Source organism: Pygocentrus nattereri, chromosome 12, assembly GCF_015220715.1.
Source record: "Pygocentrus nattereri isolate fPygNat1 chromosome 12, fPygNat1.pri, whole genome shotgun sequence".
NCBI lineage: Eukaryota > Metazoa > Chordata > Actinopteri > Characiformes > Serrasalmidae > Pygocentrus > Pygocentrus nattereri.
Window position 1 is genome coordinate 35811095 of NC_051222.1, and position 19392 is coordinate 35830486.

At 40.5% G+C, this 19392-nt stretch overlaps 1 protein-coding gene and 1 long non-coding RNA gene across 2 annotated transcripts; both read left to right on the forward strand.

Annotated features, from left to right (window-relative positions):
- Positions 1–1371: 1371 nt before the first annotated feature.
- LOC108414046 (B-cell receptor CD22-like) lies at positions 1372–8276 on the forward strand. The gene is made up of 8 exons (XM_037543316.1): positions 1372–1477; positions 2264–2330; positions 4780–5115; positions 5840–6088; positions 6224–6481; positions 6579–6836; positions 7641–7898; positions 7996–8276. Exons 1-8 carry the CDS (start codon positions 1472–1474, stop codon positions 8274–8276), a joined length of 1713 nt encoding a protein of 570 aa, XP_037399213.1. The 5' UTR covers positions 1372–1471.
- A 132-nt stretch (positions 8277–8408) lies between these two features.
- On the forward strand, positions 8409–10789 carry LOC119264738. The gene is made up of 5 exons (XR_005131173.1): positions 8409–8615; positions 8706–8787; positions 8980–9022; positions 9167–9244; positions 10305–10789. It is a non-coding gene; the product is annotated as an uncharacterized LOC119264738 (long non-coding RNA).
- The last annotated feature ends 8603 nt before the right edge of the window (positions 10790–19392 follow it).

Genomic DNA, 19392 nt, shown 5'->3' on the forward strand with positions numbered 1-19392 from the left:
TGTCCAATGGGCCTGACTGCATGTCTTGGATGGAAACCGGAGAACCTGGAGGAAACCCACACAGACACAGGGAGAACATGCAAACTCCACACAGAGAGGACCCCAGTCACCCGGCCAGGGAATCAAACCCTCCTCGCTGTGAGGCGACAGCGCTACCCACCGCACCACCGTGCCACCCTTAGTGAATGTAATATATAGTTAAAATAAAAGTTTAACTACATTTTCCATTAGGCTACCTGTATTTTAGTTGCATTCATATTTGCAGAGTTGAATTAGTTAAGTTATTGTTTGCCATTTTCTGTCCTTTTAACTACTAAAGTAAAAATTCCTTTACTGACATATAAAGCTTTAAACAGCCTGGCCCCTTAGTACCTGGCTGAACTTCTCTTATTATGAACCATTATGCCTATGGCTCACTGCACATGCATCACATGCTGGCTTACTATTAGTACCTACAATTAATAAAGTTACATCAGGGGGTAGAGCCTTTTATACAAAGCCTCCCAGCTTTGAAACAATTGTCCAGTCAGTGTTTTAGGCTCAAACATAGCCTCAGTCTTTTAAGTCTAGACTAAAAACCTGCTTGTTTAGTCAAGCTTTTGTACTCAGTTATTATTTTTCCCCACTAGATAAAAGATTTGGGTGTTCATGGACAATAGAGTATGATAGTACACTGGGAGTGCTGGTGCTGTGGTTCCGCTGCTCTCATGTGTTCTCTCAGGTTTGGTGTTGAGTACCTTGCTGGACAGTCGTTGACACTGTTTGTTTATCACAGACCTGTTTCTTGTTGTTACTCTAATGGGTTTCTGTCAGTCGTCATCAGTTATCATTGCTTAATCTAAATACTTCTATCCAATTCCAGACTGTTTTTGTTTGTATCTTATTAATTATAACTTTTAAACGTTGGTTACACTCACTTTAAACCTCTACTTTCTGTTCATATTGCTCTGGTGTTATTGTTGTGCTATCTGGTGATGACCAGAAAAGGATGGGTTTTCCTTCTGAGTCTTGGCTTCTCTCAAGGTTTCTTGGGAGTTTTTACTTGCCACTATAACTTTTGGCTTGCTCATAAGGCTTGGACCCATATTTTTCCTCAACTTGACTTGACTTGAAACTACAAACAATTTTGGGTCATAAAAGGAAAGGAATGTTTGTTTTTATTTTCATTTTATCATTGCTTCACTTGAACCCCCCTTGACCAGCATCGCCCATTTTTTCTTTTATCCTGACTGCTGTGAAGGCATGCCCAGGCAATGCGTTTGTCAGGCAGCCAAAAGTGTGGGCATTGCTCAGTGTTAACACAGCCTATCATCATGGATAATCCACCTCACAATCTGGCTCAACCTGAACCTGAGGAAGAATCACTGTGGCCTCATTTGAGCAAAATAGACATAGATGATGCTGACCAGCTCTAACGGGAAAAGCTAAAAATCATCACACTTTTACTACAAAGACTAATCTGAGAGCAGATATGAAGGTGAGTGCATTACCACTGATTTTGCTAGACAGTTAGTGAACTTTAGATAAATTATCCATCACATTTGAATATTACACACAGGGAGGTAATTTAATTCAGTTAAAATTCATGTTGGTTTATTAAAGTAAAGTTTTCATGAAGTTCTACACCAGTGGTGCTGCATGTGAGCTGTTTTTTAGTGTTCAGACGGACGTTTTGAGTGACAAACGTAACTGCCTGTTGGATAAAAACTTTGAGAGACTGCTCATGTGTTGAATAGATAAGAGGTTCTTCTGTGTAGGTCCAAAGTTTAGATAGATCTGTGGTAAAGCCTGTTCCACTTGTTAAGGCACTTCCTACAAAAACTCGGTTTGAGTGGCATTTTTTGCTGTCTTGTGATTTTTTTTGGTCTTCTAATATTTTGTTGTGGTGTTTAACAAATACTTGGTCGATTTGATCTTTTTTACAAAGTAGTTAGAACTACTTCTTTAAAGTAGCTTTAGTTCACAAGACAAGCTTTCTCCCTCTTGTATTTTTATTATTTTTATTTTTTTATTTTTTGGTAATTGATAGCCTGTAAAATTTCCAAAGTAGTGTCCCCAAAACTCCACATTAAATAATTATATTTCTTAAGGAACAAAGTGGAAAGCTTTAATTTTATAAAAAATCTTCATAATATAATGTTTTATTCTTCACTGTCAAGTTACAAAATCAAACATTTATAAAAAGCAAGGAACTTCTTAAGGAAGTTAGATGAAGATCTGGAAACATTTCATTTAACTGTCATTAACTAATTATCTCCTCCAGGCTGCTGTGATGAGGTCATTGAGAACGACTCCTCCTCTTCCTCTGGTCTTTCTGCTCATGACTGCTGGTGAGTCAGTGTTTGTTGTGGTTTGTGGTTTCTCTCAGAATCAGCTCAGTGGTGTAGAGTAGCTGCTGGAGTTGGAGAGGAGAGAAGTGAAGCTGTAAGCTACAGTAACTCTGACTGTCTTATGGGCTCCAGACTCTGTAATCTTATTCTGATGCTCAGCGCAATTAAAAGAGACACTGGTGCTTTATTATCAAGCTGTTGTTGGCCACAGCCATGCCATACAAAAGTAAAGATTTTCTCTTTCCTAATAGCTTATTCTAACACCTCTGTCTCTCTTCTCGTCCTCACTCTGCTCTCACACACATATACACACATCTTTGCTGACATTACTAGCTATGCGCTCCACAATTGTCCAAAATTTATTAAGAAAACCTAAACTAACATGCAAAAACATTTTCTAAACACTCTCCCTCCCCTTTACAAAAGTACTCATCCCTGAGGAACCACAAAGTCTTTGAACTGAAATGAAAGTTGTCCCTTCTCCTAGGGCATACTGTGTTAGGGAGACACCCGTACTGACTGGAGCTGAGGGCATGCATATGAAGTGAGGTTAGAAATCAAAGGTACTCCATGCTCCAGGTTTGCCTGTCTTGGCAGGTTGACCCACTTGGCTGCTCAGGTAGTATTGAAGGGGATTGAGACAGCCTCTCTGCTGTCCATCTGAAGTCTTGTGCAGCTACCATAAGGATCCAGCCTAATATGGCAAAGCTTCTCTTTGCACCTGCAAAGGAGCAGCTGCACTTTATACACAAGGCCCAACCCAGTGGCTGTCCAATTTAGGGCTCTTTTCCTTTTTCCTTTCAGGGCTGTAAATGCATGCAAGCACCCCTACTGCAAGATGCCGTCAATGGTCACACAGGCCATGGTTTATTTTTTGTTGCATGCCAGAACTCAGCAGTTCCATCCAAGCATGTGCTTGTGCTGTATATGGGTGGTCCTGAAGCCATCCATGTGCCCAGGAGAGCTCTGCGTTCTTCTCCCAGGTGTGGCAAAACTCTCTACAGCTCAAATCATCAAGTTGACAGCAGCAGTGGCAGTCCTCTCAGCCACCCTCTGCTTTCTCCGTTGTCCATTTCATCATTGATGCTGAAGAGGGTTCTACTTATGTCTGCAAACCCAGACTCTCAGGTATCCACACCTAGCTGCTGAAAGTAGCTTTAGTTGTCCCTTCTTCAAGCCCAGCATTCCCTTTCTAAGGTCAAGCACCATCCTATATAGGCATGAGACAGAACTTGCGCACTTGACTCTTGCCCGCCACCACAACTGGGTGCCACTTCTTCCCTATATTTCCTCTCACATCACCTTGGCTGCTAGTGATGGGCATGAGTTGGACCTTTGTTACTACCCAGTTGTCAGGTATCTCTCTCCAATGCCATCTCTAGAGCCTCAGGGAAGTGGGCAGGCCAGCTCTTTGTGGATGTGCAGCTCAGTTGGAGACAGTGCCATGATGAACTGGTCTTGGGCTACCTTACAGAAGGTGGTATATGAGGATAAGCCAGTCAAGCTGAAGTTTCAGTGTAATTGGGTAGAACTCTCAACGGTTCCCCTGCCTGTCATTGGCAATTGCACAGTTCAGACCAAAGTAGGACCCCCTGCTGGAAACACTGCTCAAGACACATTCGCAGCATCCTTATCAATGTACTGTAATGTCTATTCTCTCTATGGAGTCTAGCAATAGCAGGTGAGCTAATGCATCATCAATTAAAGAAATCTACAGATTGGTCACTTGTTCAAATTCGGCATGAAAACGTTTGCTGTACTGGAGTATTTTGGACCCTTAGCACTTACTGCTAAATGCAGCTTTTGAGCGCTGCCATTTTTTTGTATGCCATATATTGGTGACTGGATTTCTGACTGATATCACAAGAGCTGGGCATGGCCCAACACGATGGATATCATCTGAGCATGAGGACGCCTTCAGGCCAGACTCTTCCTTCACCACTATTGTTCTGTCATGGTTATGGCCTATGCGAATCACCTTCAGAGCCTGGGATGTTCTCGAAGATGCATGCATTAGTGATGCACCGCTCTATTGTCTCACAGAGTGCCCCATCATCTCTCAGAGTTGTCTGGCTTACTTCAGCAGCTTGTAGACTACCCATCAGAATATCTCCTAATGGTGGACACTTATTTTTGAACACCAAATGTCCCCTTTGCCAATATTTAAAAAGAAAACGCTTTCACAGATGTGCTTTTTTGCTTTATCTTCCAAATGGTGTTGGCCACAACCCCATGGTTCCTAAGCACTTATTCTCTTTTCTAACACCTCCATCTCTCCTCTTTCCCTCACTCTGCTCACACAAACATTAACACACCCTCGGGGCAGTTCCTTGCCCCACCCTCTACGATAAGAGTCTATAGCAAAATAAACTAAGAGAATAAATGCTGGAGAGTACATAAACTAAAACTGACTTTCACAAACATTTCTCAAACATGTTATATGTTTCAGGAGCTTTTGGAACAGAGTGGAGTGTGAAGTACAACCAACAGGAAATCTGTGCTTTAAAAGGATCCACAGTGTTTATGAACGGAACTTTTACTCATCCAGAGCATCTCACAGTGACAGAGACTTTCTGGATTATAGACCCAGTTCAAAAGTTTGCTCTGTCTAAAGACCCAGAATACTCAGGCAGAGTTGAATATTTAATTGATAAACAGAAACACTTCTCCCTCAAACTGAGTGATGTGATGAAGAAGGATGAACATCAGTTCTGCTTCAGAATCATAACAAATGAAGAAAAAGAAAGATGGACAGGTGTTCCTGGAGTTCAGCTCAGAGTTACAGGTGAGTTAATCATCCCATTGTCCAGCTATAAGACACAGCTCTGGATTAATGGAGTAATGTTTATTCATGGCTGTAATTATTAAACAACTGTTATAAGTAGACACACATGACCTTTGTTGGAACAAAACCTCATATTTCCAGAATGGTAACTTTACAGAAGAAAACAAAACATTTTAACTTCTACTGGAAGTTTATGTTTTTCATAATCTATTGCTTTTGCTCGGTTAATCATAAACATATATTACAAAACAAAGGTTACCTTTACATTATAAAAAAATGGTAAAAAGGGGCAAACATGGAGATGCATTAATGATAGATACATATGCACCTAGTTAGATGAGCCTTTTGTTCCTCTCTCATTGGCTGTTATTCATCAAATTTGCCTATGTTCAAATGCACATCTGGTAGATATGTATGAACATGTAATGAACAAAGAAACATTATTGTCAATAATATTCCTGATTTCTGTAATAAAAAATATATAGTACTAATAACTTTGCACTTGCCTTTTTCCATGCACTGAAAGTGATTTATCAGTTCTGCCTAAATCAGCGTTAGATTTGTTGGCTTATAACAGTTTCCTGACCGAGAAACACAGTTGATCTTACATCATTCTGGATGGTTAAATCTGCACTTCTTTCTATGCTCAATTCTAACTGAAAAAGCAGGTTCACCCTCTTTACAGCTTTCCTCTCCTGATCTGATGGTCCTCTTATTGTCTTAGAGCTCCATGTAGAAGCTCCTGAAGAAGTGACAGAGGGACAAACAGCAGATCTGACATGTAAGACCACCTGCAGTCTGACTGACCCAACATTCATCTGGTACAAAAATGGACATCCTTTAACCACAAAGACCATCAAGAACAACCAGCTCCACCTGCAGACGGTCAGCAGTGAGGATGCAGGCAGTTATAGCTGTGCTGTAGGAGGATCTCAACGCCTCCGCTCTACTGCTCACAGCCTCAGAGTCAGATGTGAGTGTAGATCATAAAGTTCACTCATCCACATACAGTAAATGCTAAACAGTGATATTAGCAGGATGAAAGGATAATAGATGTCTTGGTAGCATCATGTCATTTTAATTTAAATAACTTCATATCTGTCTCCAGATCCTCCTAAGAACGTTTCAGTGTCCATCAGTCCCTCTGGTGAAATAGTGGAGGGCAGTTCAGTGACTCTGACCTGCAGCAGTGATGGAAACCCACCTGTGAAGACCTACACCTGGTTTAAGGGATCAACATCAATAGGAGAAGGAAAAACCTACAGCATTCCCAACATCAGATCTGAGGACAGTGGAGAATACACATGCCAGAGTAGGAATGATCATGGAGAGAGAAGATCCACTGCTGTTGAAATAACTGTTATGTGTAAGTTCATTCTTATTTGTTATGCTGCATTAAATAAATTCCTGAACCTCCCTGTTATCAAAACTAATTTCCTTACTTTTATTCTTGCCTGCTCTAGATCCTCCAAGGGACATCTCAGTGTCCATCAGTCCCTCTGGTGAAATAGTGGAGGGCAGTTCAGTGAATCTGACCTGCAGCAGTGACGGAAACCCACCTGTGAAGATCTACAACTGGTTTAAGGGATCAACACCAGTAGTAGAAGGAAAAACCTACAGCATTCCCAACATCAGATCCGAGGACAGTGGAGAATACACATGCCAGAGTCTGAATGATTATGGAGAGAGAAACTCTTCAGCTGTGCTGTTAAATGTTGCATGTAAGCTTCTTATGATTGTTTTAAATTCTGCTAGAATACAGAAATCTAACTAATGCAGTCAGAAATAAAGCTCTGAAACTGTCACTGGGGCAGTTCCCCTCTTGTAACTCGGGTAGTACCCTTAAGGGAACATCTCAGTACCTTTAGTCAGTGAACATATCCATCCATCCATCCATCCATTTTCTAAGCCGCTTCTCCGTCAGGGTCACGGGGGGGGTGCTGGAGCCTATCCCAGCAGTCTTCGGGCGGAAGGCAGGATACACCCTGGACAGGTCGCCAGCCTGGACAGGTCACCAGCCCATCGCAGGTGTTTTAAAACATTAGGCTGTAAAAACGTAGAAATATGTAGGTTTCGCCTGGAAAAACCAGGTACACAATTGGACCTTAAAACCATTGATGTTCTTTTGAGGGAACATTTACATCGTCTGTACATTGAAGAATAAAAAAAATGACCTCTACAGTAACTTTATTTCTAACAGTGTATGTATATATATGAGAGAGAGAGAGGCTATGACCTTGGGATGGGCCAAATGACACTAGCTGGGAAGCTAAGGAGAACACCAAAGAACACAAGTTGATGCAACGCGGTTCTTTTATTAAAAAAAAAGATTAATTCAATACCAAACAGTAAACTAAAAATGCAGCCTGCAAAGACTACTCACAACTAGTCCAAACATCTATGTATGTATGTGTGTGTGTGTGTGTGTGTGTGTGTGTGTGTGTGTGTGTGTGTGTGTGTGTGTGGGTGTGTGTGCGTGTTTTATTTGTTTATTTTATTTATTACATTTTTTGGGTCCATTTTAGATCCTCCAAAGAGGGTCTCAGTGTCCATCAGACCCTCTGGTGAAATAGTGGAGGGCACTTCAGTGAATCTGACCTGCAGCAGTGATGGAAACCCACCTGTGAAGATCTATACCTGGTTTAAGGGATCAACACCAGTAGGGGAAGGAAAAATCTACAGCATTCCCAACATCAGATCTGAGGACAGAGGAGAATACACATGCCAGAGTCGGAATGATCATGGAGAGAGACGATCCACTGCTGTTGAAATAACTGTTATGTGTAAGTTAATTCTTATTTGTTATGCTGCATTGGATGAATTCCTGGAACTCCCTGTTTTCAAACCTAATTTCCTTACTTTTATTCTTGCCTGCTGTAGATCCTCCAAGGAACATCTCGTTGTACATCAGTCCCTCAGGTCAAATAGTGGAGGGCAGTTCAGTCACTCTGACCTGCAGCAGTGACGGAAACCCACCTGTGAAGAACTACACCTGGTTTAAGGGGTCAACATCAGTAGGAGAAGGAAAAATATACAGCATTCCCAACATCAGATCTGAGGACAGTGGAGAATACACATGCCAGAGTCGGAATGATCATGGACAGAGAAACTCCACTGCTGGGCAGTTTAATATTCTATGTAAGCTTTTTGTGATTGTCTGACAATATGAGGTAAATCCAGAAATTAATACCAACAAAAACAAACAAACAAAAAAACAATACATATGTTTCTCATAGATCCTCCAAAGAGCGTCTCAGTGTCCATCAGTCCCTTTGGTGAAATACTGAAGGGCAGTTCAGTGACTCTGACCTGCAGCAGTGATGCAAACCCACCTGTGAAGATCTACACCTGGTTTAAAGAAGGTGGAACCTCACCTCTAGGATCTGGACAAAATTATAGCATCACCTATGTCTCTTCTGAAGACACTGGACTGTACTACTGTGAAGCTCAGAATGAACATGGAGCACAGAGCTCAGCTAGATTGGCAGTCTCTTTGAAACGTGAGTGATGTTGTAGTTTGAAGTATATTTTCTTTTCTAGATTTAATTATGTTTATTCATTCCGTTGTTGCTTCATTCATTCATTCACAGACCACCCCGTGGTTCCATATGTAGCTGTTGGAGTTGGACTTTGTATTGTTGCTCTTTTTCTCACTGTAGTTTTATGGAGGAGGTAAGAATATTAATGTAAGAAAGCCTGAGGGGAAATCAGTTTATTTACTTTATGAAATTTATTTAATTGTACCTTACAGTCATAAACATTCAACATGCTATTGTCCTATTATTTTTCATGAACAGTTTATTTACTAAGGCTAAATGTTCATATTTATTGGTTGTTTTCTTACCGACTTTTTTCTGAGAGCAGGAGAAAGAGGCAGGATGGAAATACGGGCCAGCCGAACAATCCAGTGAGCTCTAGATGCCATGATCCTATAATCTTGTTTAAATCTGAAAGTGTGTGGAATGTGGTAGTTCCTCAAAACATGTACAGTGAAGTTGTTTGATGATGTTTTGAAGTTTATCTGCTAACATTCTAACTGTCTGTTCTACAGAATGTGAACCAAACAGGCCGTAACATCGGTCTTCCTAGTGATGACACACCCAGTGTTCCTGAGAACACATCTGAAGCTGTAAGTTCCAGACATTAAACCCCCGTAACCCCTAAACTTTTATTACACACTTCAATGGCTGTTTACACACTCAATGACACAACCAACAATAGCTGAACCAGTTTCCATTGAAGTCCCTATAGTTACTGACTAATAAGCCATTCTACACTCATTGGCCACTTTATTAGGTTGCTTGTTAACACAAATAGCTGATCAGCCAATCACACGGCCGCAACTCAGTGCATTTAGGCATGTAGAGGTGGTCAACACAACTTGCTGAAGTGCAGACCGAGCATCAGAACGGGGAAGAAAGGGGATTTAAGGGACTTTGAACGTGGCGTGGTTGTTGGTGCCAGACGGGCTGGTCTGAGTATTTCACAAACTGCTGATCTGCTGGGATTTTCACTCACAACCATCTCTAGGGTTTACAGAGAACGGTCCGAAAAAGAGGAAACATCCAGTGAGCGGTCAGTCGTGTGGACGAAAATGCCTTGTTGATGTGAGAGGTCAGAGGAGAATGGGCAGACTGGTTCCAGATGATAGAAAGGCAGCAGGAACTCAAATAATCAACCAGAATCTCTGAGGAACGTTTCCAACACCTTATTGAAAGTCTGCCACGAAGAATGAAGGCAGTTCTGAAGGCAAAAGGGGGTCCAACCTTTCACTAGCAAGGTGTACCTAATAAAGTGGCTGGTGAGTGTATGTAATAAGCCAGGGATGTTAAAGGGATGAGGTCTTATTGTACTTTTAGAATCCATTAACAGTTTTAGAGACTGGAGTCACAAAGCAGGTCTCACACCATGGCATTACAGTAAGCAACATGTAGTTACATAGTAATTACAACTTTGCTACAATGTAATTACAGATTCCTGGCAAAAACACACTAATACACACCTGCACATACTCAAATACAAAACTACATGCTAATGCAAAGTAGTTACACACTAAAACATCCTAAATGCACATTATATACATACACCTAACCCACATACAATACAACACACACAGACACACACAAAGGTTAAGTTAAAATATCTGTTATCTCCAGTAAAACATCTGCCCATGTGACTTTTTTCTATAGACTTTGATGAACCCACAATGACAATAAGTATGAAACCAAAACCCAGAACTGCACCAACAAGCCAATGGACAACCACAGCTGAGAGAGAGAGAGAAAAAAAATATTTTTAAGCTCAAAGCACTTTCTTGATCTTTTTGTAATTTTTTTGTATTATTTTTACCTTTTAAACATGTGCTTGCATTTTTAATCCCAAGGATCTGATATGGACATATTTGGACATATCACCTTTTGTTTCCACTCTTAAATATTAAGATGCTGAAGGAAGGGTCTCTTTGGAACGATGCCAAAGAAGAACCAACACCAAAAGTGTTTCTTTCATTGCACCAGTCCAAAGAACCCATTCTGGCACCTGTTTTGAAAATGTATGATGTACACAATCCTAAAGGCTTATTTATAATATGGTCCGACATCAAGCCTTGTGAAGCTGTCTAAGGCCAAAGTTCTACATTTGCAGATGTTTATGTAATAAAAGCTGCATTACAATACGCAGGTGTCTGTGAAGTTTAATTATTTTTCAGCCATGCAGGTCAATGAATTCACTAATAGTAGTAAGTACAGGTAACTGACTGTGTAATTCAACCATGAATATGTTTTAGTGGTTATATTAGTGGCATTTTATTCAATTACACACATTTTCCACATTCAAATGCTTCTCAAACAATCTAGCCTGTAAGCTGAAAACCCCTGTAGTGTCAGCAATACTAAAAATATCTGTCATTTTGTTAGTCTAATGTTCATTCTGACGTCATAACTCTGCCGAGCCATATGTAAAATCCTGTAATAGTGCTCTACCTTGTCAGTGAACATGGTTCTTTCAGTTTTTAGATGTTCTTAGTTGGTTCTGTATCCTTCAGCTAGGTGAACAAATGTTTACATGCAATTGAATACAACTCTCCATCGGGGGGCTCATAGTGTGATTTGTATTAACTACAGTGGTATAACAATGAATTACACTCCACAATGGTAAGGGAAGCATAGTAAGAAAAACAAAAGGCATATAAACCAAATTTTGCTTTATCTTGCTTTAACTAACATCAGGATCACATTTTGCTTTTTGCTTGCATTACATAAAAAAGAATATAAACATCTAATCATATCAAATAAAGCACAATTTAGATTGACTATTTGTAATAACTACGTAGTTACACATTAAAAATAGAAGGAACAACAATGTAAGGACTGCTGATTGCACTGTTACAGACAGATTGTAGTAGTTAAGCTTATGCAAATTCACATGTGCATCTACTTCAGTTTAACTGATGTCATTACAAGTGTATCTTCACTGTTTACCTTTTGTATGAACTGCTGTTTGTCCAACAAGACACTTCCGAATGCAGCAGATAGGCAGTTACCTGCATTATAATTGTCTGTTGCATCTGCACAGGGAACACCAACATTCATGGCATGGCAGCCTGAGTTACAACCATAGTTACTACAGTGTTTAATGTGCTGTGAAATTGATAGAAATCCATGTGATTTGATCAGGTCAGCATCTTAATATTGCACAGTAACAGTTAAGGTTACACTTTAAAATAAGTGGGCATTTCTTATGTGGTTGTTATGCAAGTTTAGTAAAACTACTACTAGTAACAATAACAACAACAACAGTAATAATACTAATATCAATACTGCTTTTTATTAGTATTATTCTTAGTACGTATTTTCTGAATGAAGTCGTTTCTTCATGTTTCAGGGCTCTGTTTCTAAGGAAGAGCCTTCACTTTTTTCTGGAGTTGGTTTCATAGCAACACATGATATGAGATTGTTTACAGCTAGTCAACTACATCTGAAATGATCCTGACCTCATATTTCACAACACTGAGTGTCAGAGTAGAGATCTGCTTTTAGAACTGATACAATATCTTTCACAAAACTTTAGTAGAATATAATTTATAAACAGACATCAAAACTATTCAGTAATAGAAATGTTTAAGAATAGAAACATTGTTTCTGCATCATTGAGTCATCACCATTCAAGTGAAATGGGGAGGGACGACTGCCAGTGACATCATGCCATAGCAAGATAAGAACTAAACTGGGTGGTCCTGCATGCTGGAACAGATGTTGATCTACCACACAACGAACTTTAAAAATCACAACAAACTTCAATTGTATAAAATATGTGGCCTATTACATACACTCTCAGAAAAAAGGTACAACGCTGTCACTGGGGCAGTACCCCTCTTGTCACTGTGGTGGGACCCTCAGGGGTACATCCCAGTACCTTCAGTCAGGGAACATAACTGAACCATAATCCACTGAAATTATCTGTTCTAGGTTGTACTGACTCCACACACCCCACCTCACCTCCAGGCTTTTATTTTATTGTTCTGTTTAGAAAAAATAGTTTATAAAAAGATACAAATATCTACTTTTCCACTAGGAAAAATGTATTTAAGGTACACAGTTGGGCTTTTGAGGGTAGACTTGCATTGTTTGTACATTGATGAACGAACGAACCTGCCTATACCTTCATTTCTAACAGTGTACTAAGGCGTGTTATGCAGTAAACACAGGGACTTGTGCAAATTTGTGGAGCTGTTTCTACTAGATTTTGGAGTTTCTGTGGGAATTTTTTCCCATTTGTCCAGAAAAGCATTAGTGAGGTCAGACACTGAGGTTGGACAAGAGGTTCTGGCTCACAGTCTCTGTTCCAGTTCATCCCAAAGGTGTTTAAGGAGGTTTAGGTCAGGCCTCTGTAAGGGCCAATCAAGTTCTTCTACACTGAATTCACCCACCCATGGCTTTATGCACTGGGGCTAAGTCATGCTGGAACAAAAAAGATTCTTCCCCAAATTTTTCCCACAAAGTTGGAAGATACAACTGTCCAAAATTTCTTGATCTGCTGAAGAATTAAGATTTCCCTTCACTGGAACTAAGGGTTCTAGACCAACCCTTGAAAAACAATCCCATATCATCATCCCTCCTCCACCAAACTAACAGCTGGCACAGTGCACTCAGGCACTCTGCTGCTTCAGAGTCCAGTGTACCAAAAGTCGGTTAAAAATTAAGGCTACTTTAGAAAAGGGTGATTAAGTAAATTTTGGAAAATTCATATTTGTTGAAGGATGCATTCTCTAGTTATAGGTATTTTAAATAATTATGTAATCATTTAATAATATCATTTTACAAGTTAATTAGCATATGATGCCCATATTGTTTAAAAACTTTCAAAATGTTTTTGATAATTATTGTGAAAAACGGTGGAAAGTGGACTACTGTAGGTCAAAGACCATCAGAGATGAGAGGAAGAAGGCGGGTTAGATGGCAGCAAGAGAGAAGGAAAGGCAGGAGTGTGGAGGTTAGAGTAGGGACTCTGAACATAGGGACAATGACTGGTAAAGGCAGAGAGCTTGCAGACATGATGGAGAGAAGGAAAGTAGATATTCTGTGTGTCCAGGAGACCAGATAGAAAGGAAGCAAGGCCAGGAACATTGGAGGTGGATTCAAACTGTTCTATCATGGTGTAGAGAGGAAGAGAAATGGAGTAGGGATAATCCTAAAGGAACAGCTTGGGAAAAGTGTTCTGGATGTAAAGACAGTGTCAGACAGGATCATGAGCCTGAAGTTGGAGGTTGATGGTGCAATTTTGAATGTGGTCAGTTCTTATGCACCACAGGTTGGTTGTCAATTGGTTGTCAGAGGAGAAAGAGGAATTTTGGAGTAAGATGGATGAAGTGGTAGATGGTGTCCCTAGAGAGGAGAGATTAGTGATTGATGCAGACTTCAATGGACTTGTTGGTGAAAGGAACAGAGGGGATGAAGAGGTGCTGGGTATGTATGGTGTGAAAGACAGAAATGCGGAAGGTCAGATGGTTGTAGATTTTGCAAAGAGAATGGAAATGGCTGTGGTGAACACGTATTTTCAGAAGATGGAAGAACACAGGGTGACATACAAGAGTGGAGGGAGGTGCACACAGGTGGATTATATCCTTAGCAGGAGATGCCACCTAAAGGAGATTGGAGATTGTAAAGTGGTACCAGGGGAAAGTGTAGCAAGGCAGCATAGGGTGGTTGTCTGTAGAATGAGGTTAGAAACAAAGAAGAGGAAGAGAGTGAAGACAGAGCCAAAGATTAGATGGTGGAAGCTGAAGGAGGAGGATGGTTGCAGGCAGTTCAGGGAAAAATTGCAACAGGCCCTTGGGGGCAGTGATGAGCTACCTGAGGACTGGGAAACTACAGCTAAGGTGGTGAGAGAAACTGGCAAGAATGTGTTGGGTGTTTCGTCTGGTCAGAGGAAAGAAGACAAGGAAAGTTGGTGGTGGAATGAGCAAGTCCAGTATTCAGAAGAAGAAGGCAGCTAAGAAAAAGTGGGATAACCAGAGAGATGAAGGAAGTAGGCAGGAGTACTGGGAGTGAAGAGGATGGACAAGATTAGAAATGAGCAGATCAGAGGGACAGTGAAGGTGGAGCAGTTTGGAGATAAAGCCAGAGAGGCCAGGTTGAGATGTTTTGGATATGTGTTGAGGAGGAATAGTGGATATATTGGTCAAAGAATGTTGGAGATGGAGCTGCCAGGTAGAAGGAGAAGAGGTAGACCTCAAAGAAGGTTTATGGATGTAGTGAAGGTGGACATGGAGATGGTTGGTGTAAAAGTAGAGGAGGCAGTGGATAGGGCAAGATGGAGGCAGATGAGCCGCTGTGGCGACCCCTAAAAGGAGCAGCCGAAAGAACAAGAAGAATTCAAATAGGACCACCCTGTCAAAATTAAGTAGTTTACCAGTTATATGTCCAGGTCCGCATAGGACAGCGTCTGGGTCTGAACTCAGACTGCAGTCTGCCTATTAGTGACCTCTGGTCTACACTATGTTTGCTGTTGAGAGTTTCTCCTTTGTGTATATTTCCAGCTTTCTCTCTGCTTCAAACCTTGCAGAGCTCTTCTCACATTGTGGTTTCTCTCAGAATCAGCTCAGTGGTGTAGAGTAGCTGCTGGAGTTGGAGAGGAGAGAAGTGAAGCTGTAAGCTACAGTAACTCTGAGTGAAACATTTCTCATTCAAACTGGGTGAGGTACTGAAGAAGGATGTATATGAATACTGCTTCAGAATTGGCTGGGTTAAATTTTCCGGTTATTATTTTTTAATTGCTCTATGTCCTGCTGTGCTAAAGTATGGAAAACATTCAAATGTGCTGGATTGATTTTCTCCAGTGATAACGTTCAAAATAATACGACAATGAAACCAAGAGGATACAAGTAGACATGAAAGAAGCACAGCATATCATGTATTACTCGTGTGCATGAGGGTCACTTACTGGCATTCCTCATGTTCACAGTATTGTGAACATGCAGCATGATTACTTCTGCTTTTCTCTAGAATTCCAACCACAATCACATCTCAGCTTTTTCTCTGTGGTTTCAGCAAAAAAATTCATGCTGAGTCTTAGAAATGAAAAGTTTCTTGGAAAATCAGCCAGTATTTCACAGAATCTTGACCCGTATATGTACGGAATGTATGTAAACATATACTTTTAATTTTGTAATGTTTTAAGCACTGAAAAAAAATAACAAATACAAACAAATACAGGCACTCTGCTGCTTCAGAGTCCAATGTACCAAAAGTCGGTTAAAAATTAAGGCTACTTTAGAAAAGGGTGATTAAGTAAATTTTGGAAAATTCATATTTGTTGAAGGATGCATTCTCTAGTTATAGGTATTTTAAATAATTATGTGATCATTTAATAATATAATTTTAGAAGTTAATTAGCATATGATGCCCATATTGTTTAAAAACTTTCAAAATGTTTTTGATAATTATTGTGAAAAATTGCATATTATGCAAATTAGCAAACCAGCCATTAGGGGTGTACTTTGTGTACTTCTGGTGCCGGTCCCAAGCCCGGATAAATGGTGAGGGTTGCATCAGGAAGGGCATCCGGCGTAAAACTTGTGCCAAAACTATCATGTGGATCACAAATATGATTGCCATACCGGATCGGTCGAGGCCCAGGTTAACAACGACCGCCTCCGGTGCTGTTGACCACCAGGGTGCCAGTGGAAAGTGGACTACTGTAGGTCAAAGACCATCAGAGAGGAGAGGAGGAAGGTGGGTTAGACGGCAGCAAGAGAGAAGGAAAGGCAGGAGTGTGGAGGTTAGAGTAGGGACTCTGAACATAGGGACAATGACTGGTAAAGGCAGAGAGCTTGCAGACATGATGGAGAGAAGGAAAGTAGATATTCTGTGTGTCCAGGAGACCAGATGGAAAGGAAGCAGGGCCCGGAACATTGGAGGTGGATTCAAACTGTTCTATCATGGTGTAGAGAGGAAGAGAAATGGAGTAGGGATAATCCTAAAGGAACAGCTTGGGAAAAGTGTTCTGGATGTAAAGAGAGCGTCAGACAGGATCATGAGTCTGAAGTTGGAGGTTGATGGTGCAATTTTGAATGTGGTCAGTTCATTTGCACCAAAGGTTGGTTGTCAGTTAGAGGAGAAAGAGGAATTTTGGAGTAAGATGGATGAAGTGGTAGATGGTGTCCCTAGAGAGGAGAGATTAGTCATTGATGCAGACTTCAATGGACATGTTGGTGAAAGGAACAGAGGGGATGAAGAGGTGCTGGGTATGTATGGTGTGAAAGACAGAAACACGGAAGGTCAGATGGTTGTAGATTTTGCAAAGAGAATGGAAATGGCTGTGGTGAACATGTATTTTCAGAAGATGGAAGAACACAGGGTGACATACAAGAGTGGAGGGAGGTGCACACAGGTGGATTATATCCTTAGCAGGAGATGCCACCTAAAGGAGATTGGAGATTGTAAAGTGGTACCAGGGGAAAGTGTAGCAAGGCAGCATAGGGTGGTTGTCTGTAGAATGAGATTAGAAACAAAGAAGAGGAAGAGAGTGAAGACAGAGCCAAAGATTAGATGGTGGAAGCTGAAGGAGGAGGATGGTTGCAGGCAGTTCAGGGAAAAATTGCAACAGGCCCTTGGGGGCAGTGATGAGCTACCTGAGGACAGGGAAACTACAGCTAAGGTGGTGAGAGAAACTGGCAAGAATGTGTTGGGTGTTTCGTCTGGTCAGAGGAAAGAAGACAAGGAACGTTGGTGGTGGAATGAGCAAGTCCAGTATTCAGAAGAAGAAGGCAGCTAAGAAAAAGTGGGATAACCAGAGAGATGAAGGAAGTAGGCAGGAGTACTGGGAGTGAAGAGGATGGACAAGATTAGAAATGAGCAGATCAGAGGGACAGTGAAGGTGGAGCAGTTTGGAGATAAAGCCAGAGAGGCCAGGTTGAGATGCTTTGGACATGTGTTGAGGAGGAATAGTGGATATATTGGTCAAAGAATGTTGGAGATGGAGCTGCCGGGTAGAAGGAGAAGAGGTAGACCTCAAAGAAGGTTTATGGATGTAGTGAAGGTGGACATGGAGATGGTTGGTGTAAAAGTAGAGGAGGCAGTGGATAGGGTAAGATGGAGGCAGATGAGCAGCCGAAAGAACAAGAAGAATTAAAATAGGACCACCCTGTCAAAATTAAGTCGTTTATCAGTTATATGTCCAGGTCCGCATAGGACAGCGTCTGGGTCTGAACTCAGACTGCAGTCTGCCTATTAGTGACCTCTGGTCTACACTATGTTTGCTGTTGAGAGCTTCTCCTTTGTGTATATTTCCAGCTTTCTCTCTGCTTCAAACCTTGCAGAGCTCTTCTCACATTGTGGTTTCTCTCAGAATCAGCTCAGTGGTGTAGAGTAGCTGCTGGAGTTGGAGAGGAGAGAAGTGAAGCTGTAAGCTACAGTAACTCTGAGTGAAACATTTCTCATTCAAACTGGGTGAGGTACTGAAGAAGGATGTATATGAATACTGCTTCAGAATTGACTGGGTTAAATTTTCCGGTTATTATTTTTTAATTGCTCTATGTCCTGCTGTGCTAAAGTATGGAAAACATTCAAATGTGCTGGATTGATTTTCTCCAGTGATAACGTTCAAAATAATACGACAATGAAACCAAGAGGATACAAGTAGACATGAAAGAAGCACAGCATATCATGTATTACTCGTGTGCATGAGGGTCACTTACTGGCATTCCTCATGTTCACAGTATTGTGAACATGCAGCATGATTACTTCTGCTTTTCTCTAGAATTCCAACCACAATCACATCTCAGCTTTTTCTCTGTGGTTTCAGCAAAAAAATTCATGCTGAGTCTTAGAAATGAAAAGTTTCTTGGAAAATCAGCCAGTATTTCACAGAATCTTGACCCGTATATGTACGGAATGTATGTAAACATATACTTTTAATTTTGTAATGTTTTAAGCACTGAAAAAAAAAATAATACTAGGCAAATTTTAAATTGAATAGTAAACAAGAATACAAAAAGGTTATTATCAGGTGTAAGGCTTCACATTGGCCATATGTGACTATAACAGCATGTGGTTTCAGCCTACAGTAAGTTAGTGAGGACATAAAGTCTGTATGGCCTGCTATTGCAGAACAAAAAGAAAGAGCAAGAAAAAAGCAGAAGAGAATTTTTCTACACCTACATTTTCTGATTTAGTACAGTAAAATAAGAAAGCAGGCTAATTTGATTTGTTTGTTAAATATCTTCTGCTGGTATCAACTGCATAACGGGGGATGCAATCACACTAGGACGTAAAATCTTTATTGGTCCCCTTTTATATATGCTGACACATTTTATATAAGTGATCAAGTCCAATTATGCAGCTCAGTGAAGTAGCACTCTTGCAAATATAGTAGATTACAAAATATTGTAGATTATTAAAAAAACATTTTAATGTCTTATTCCAAACAGTCATTTTAGTGAGAGTGATACATTTTCAAAGACAAAATAAACTAATAAACAAAGTTTTCTATTGAAAACATTATCAAACATTATTTTGCAGACACAAAGAACTGATAAAACTCAGCTTCATAAATAATAAAGCTTTTTCTGAAACTTCAAAGCAAAACATCTGGAAATGTGTTCTATTAAGCCAATTGCAGTAAACAGTAAGTAAACACTGAAATACAGGCTCACACACTGATTTTGACAAGAGCAAAGCACTTCTGAAACCTGTAACCATCAGAGGTGTGAAGCCTCACATGATAAGTATATAAATGAGCAGACTTTCCACATGCCTTCAAAGAAAGACTGCCAATGAG

Coding starts and splice junctions, on each gene's coding strand:
- LOC108414046 (XM_037543316.1), top strand. Junction 5,116..5,839: donor AGTTCAGCTCAGAGTTACAG/GTGAGTTAATCA, acceptor TTATTGTCTTAG/AGCTCCATGTAGAAGCTCCT. Junction 6,482..6,578: donor TGTTGAAATAACTGTTATGT/GTAAGTTCATTC, acceptor TGCCTGCTCTAG/ATCCTCCAAGGGACATCTCA.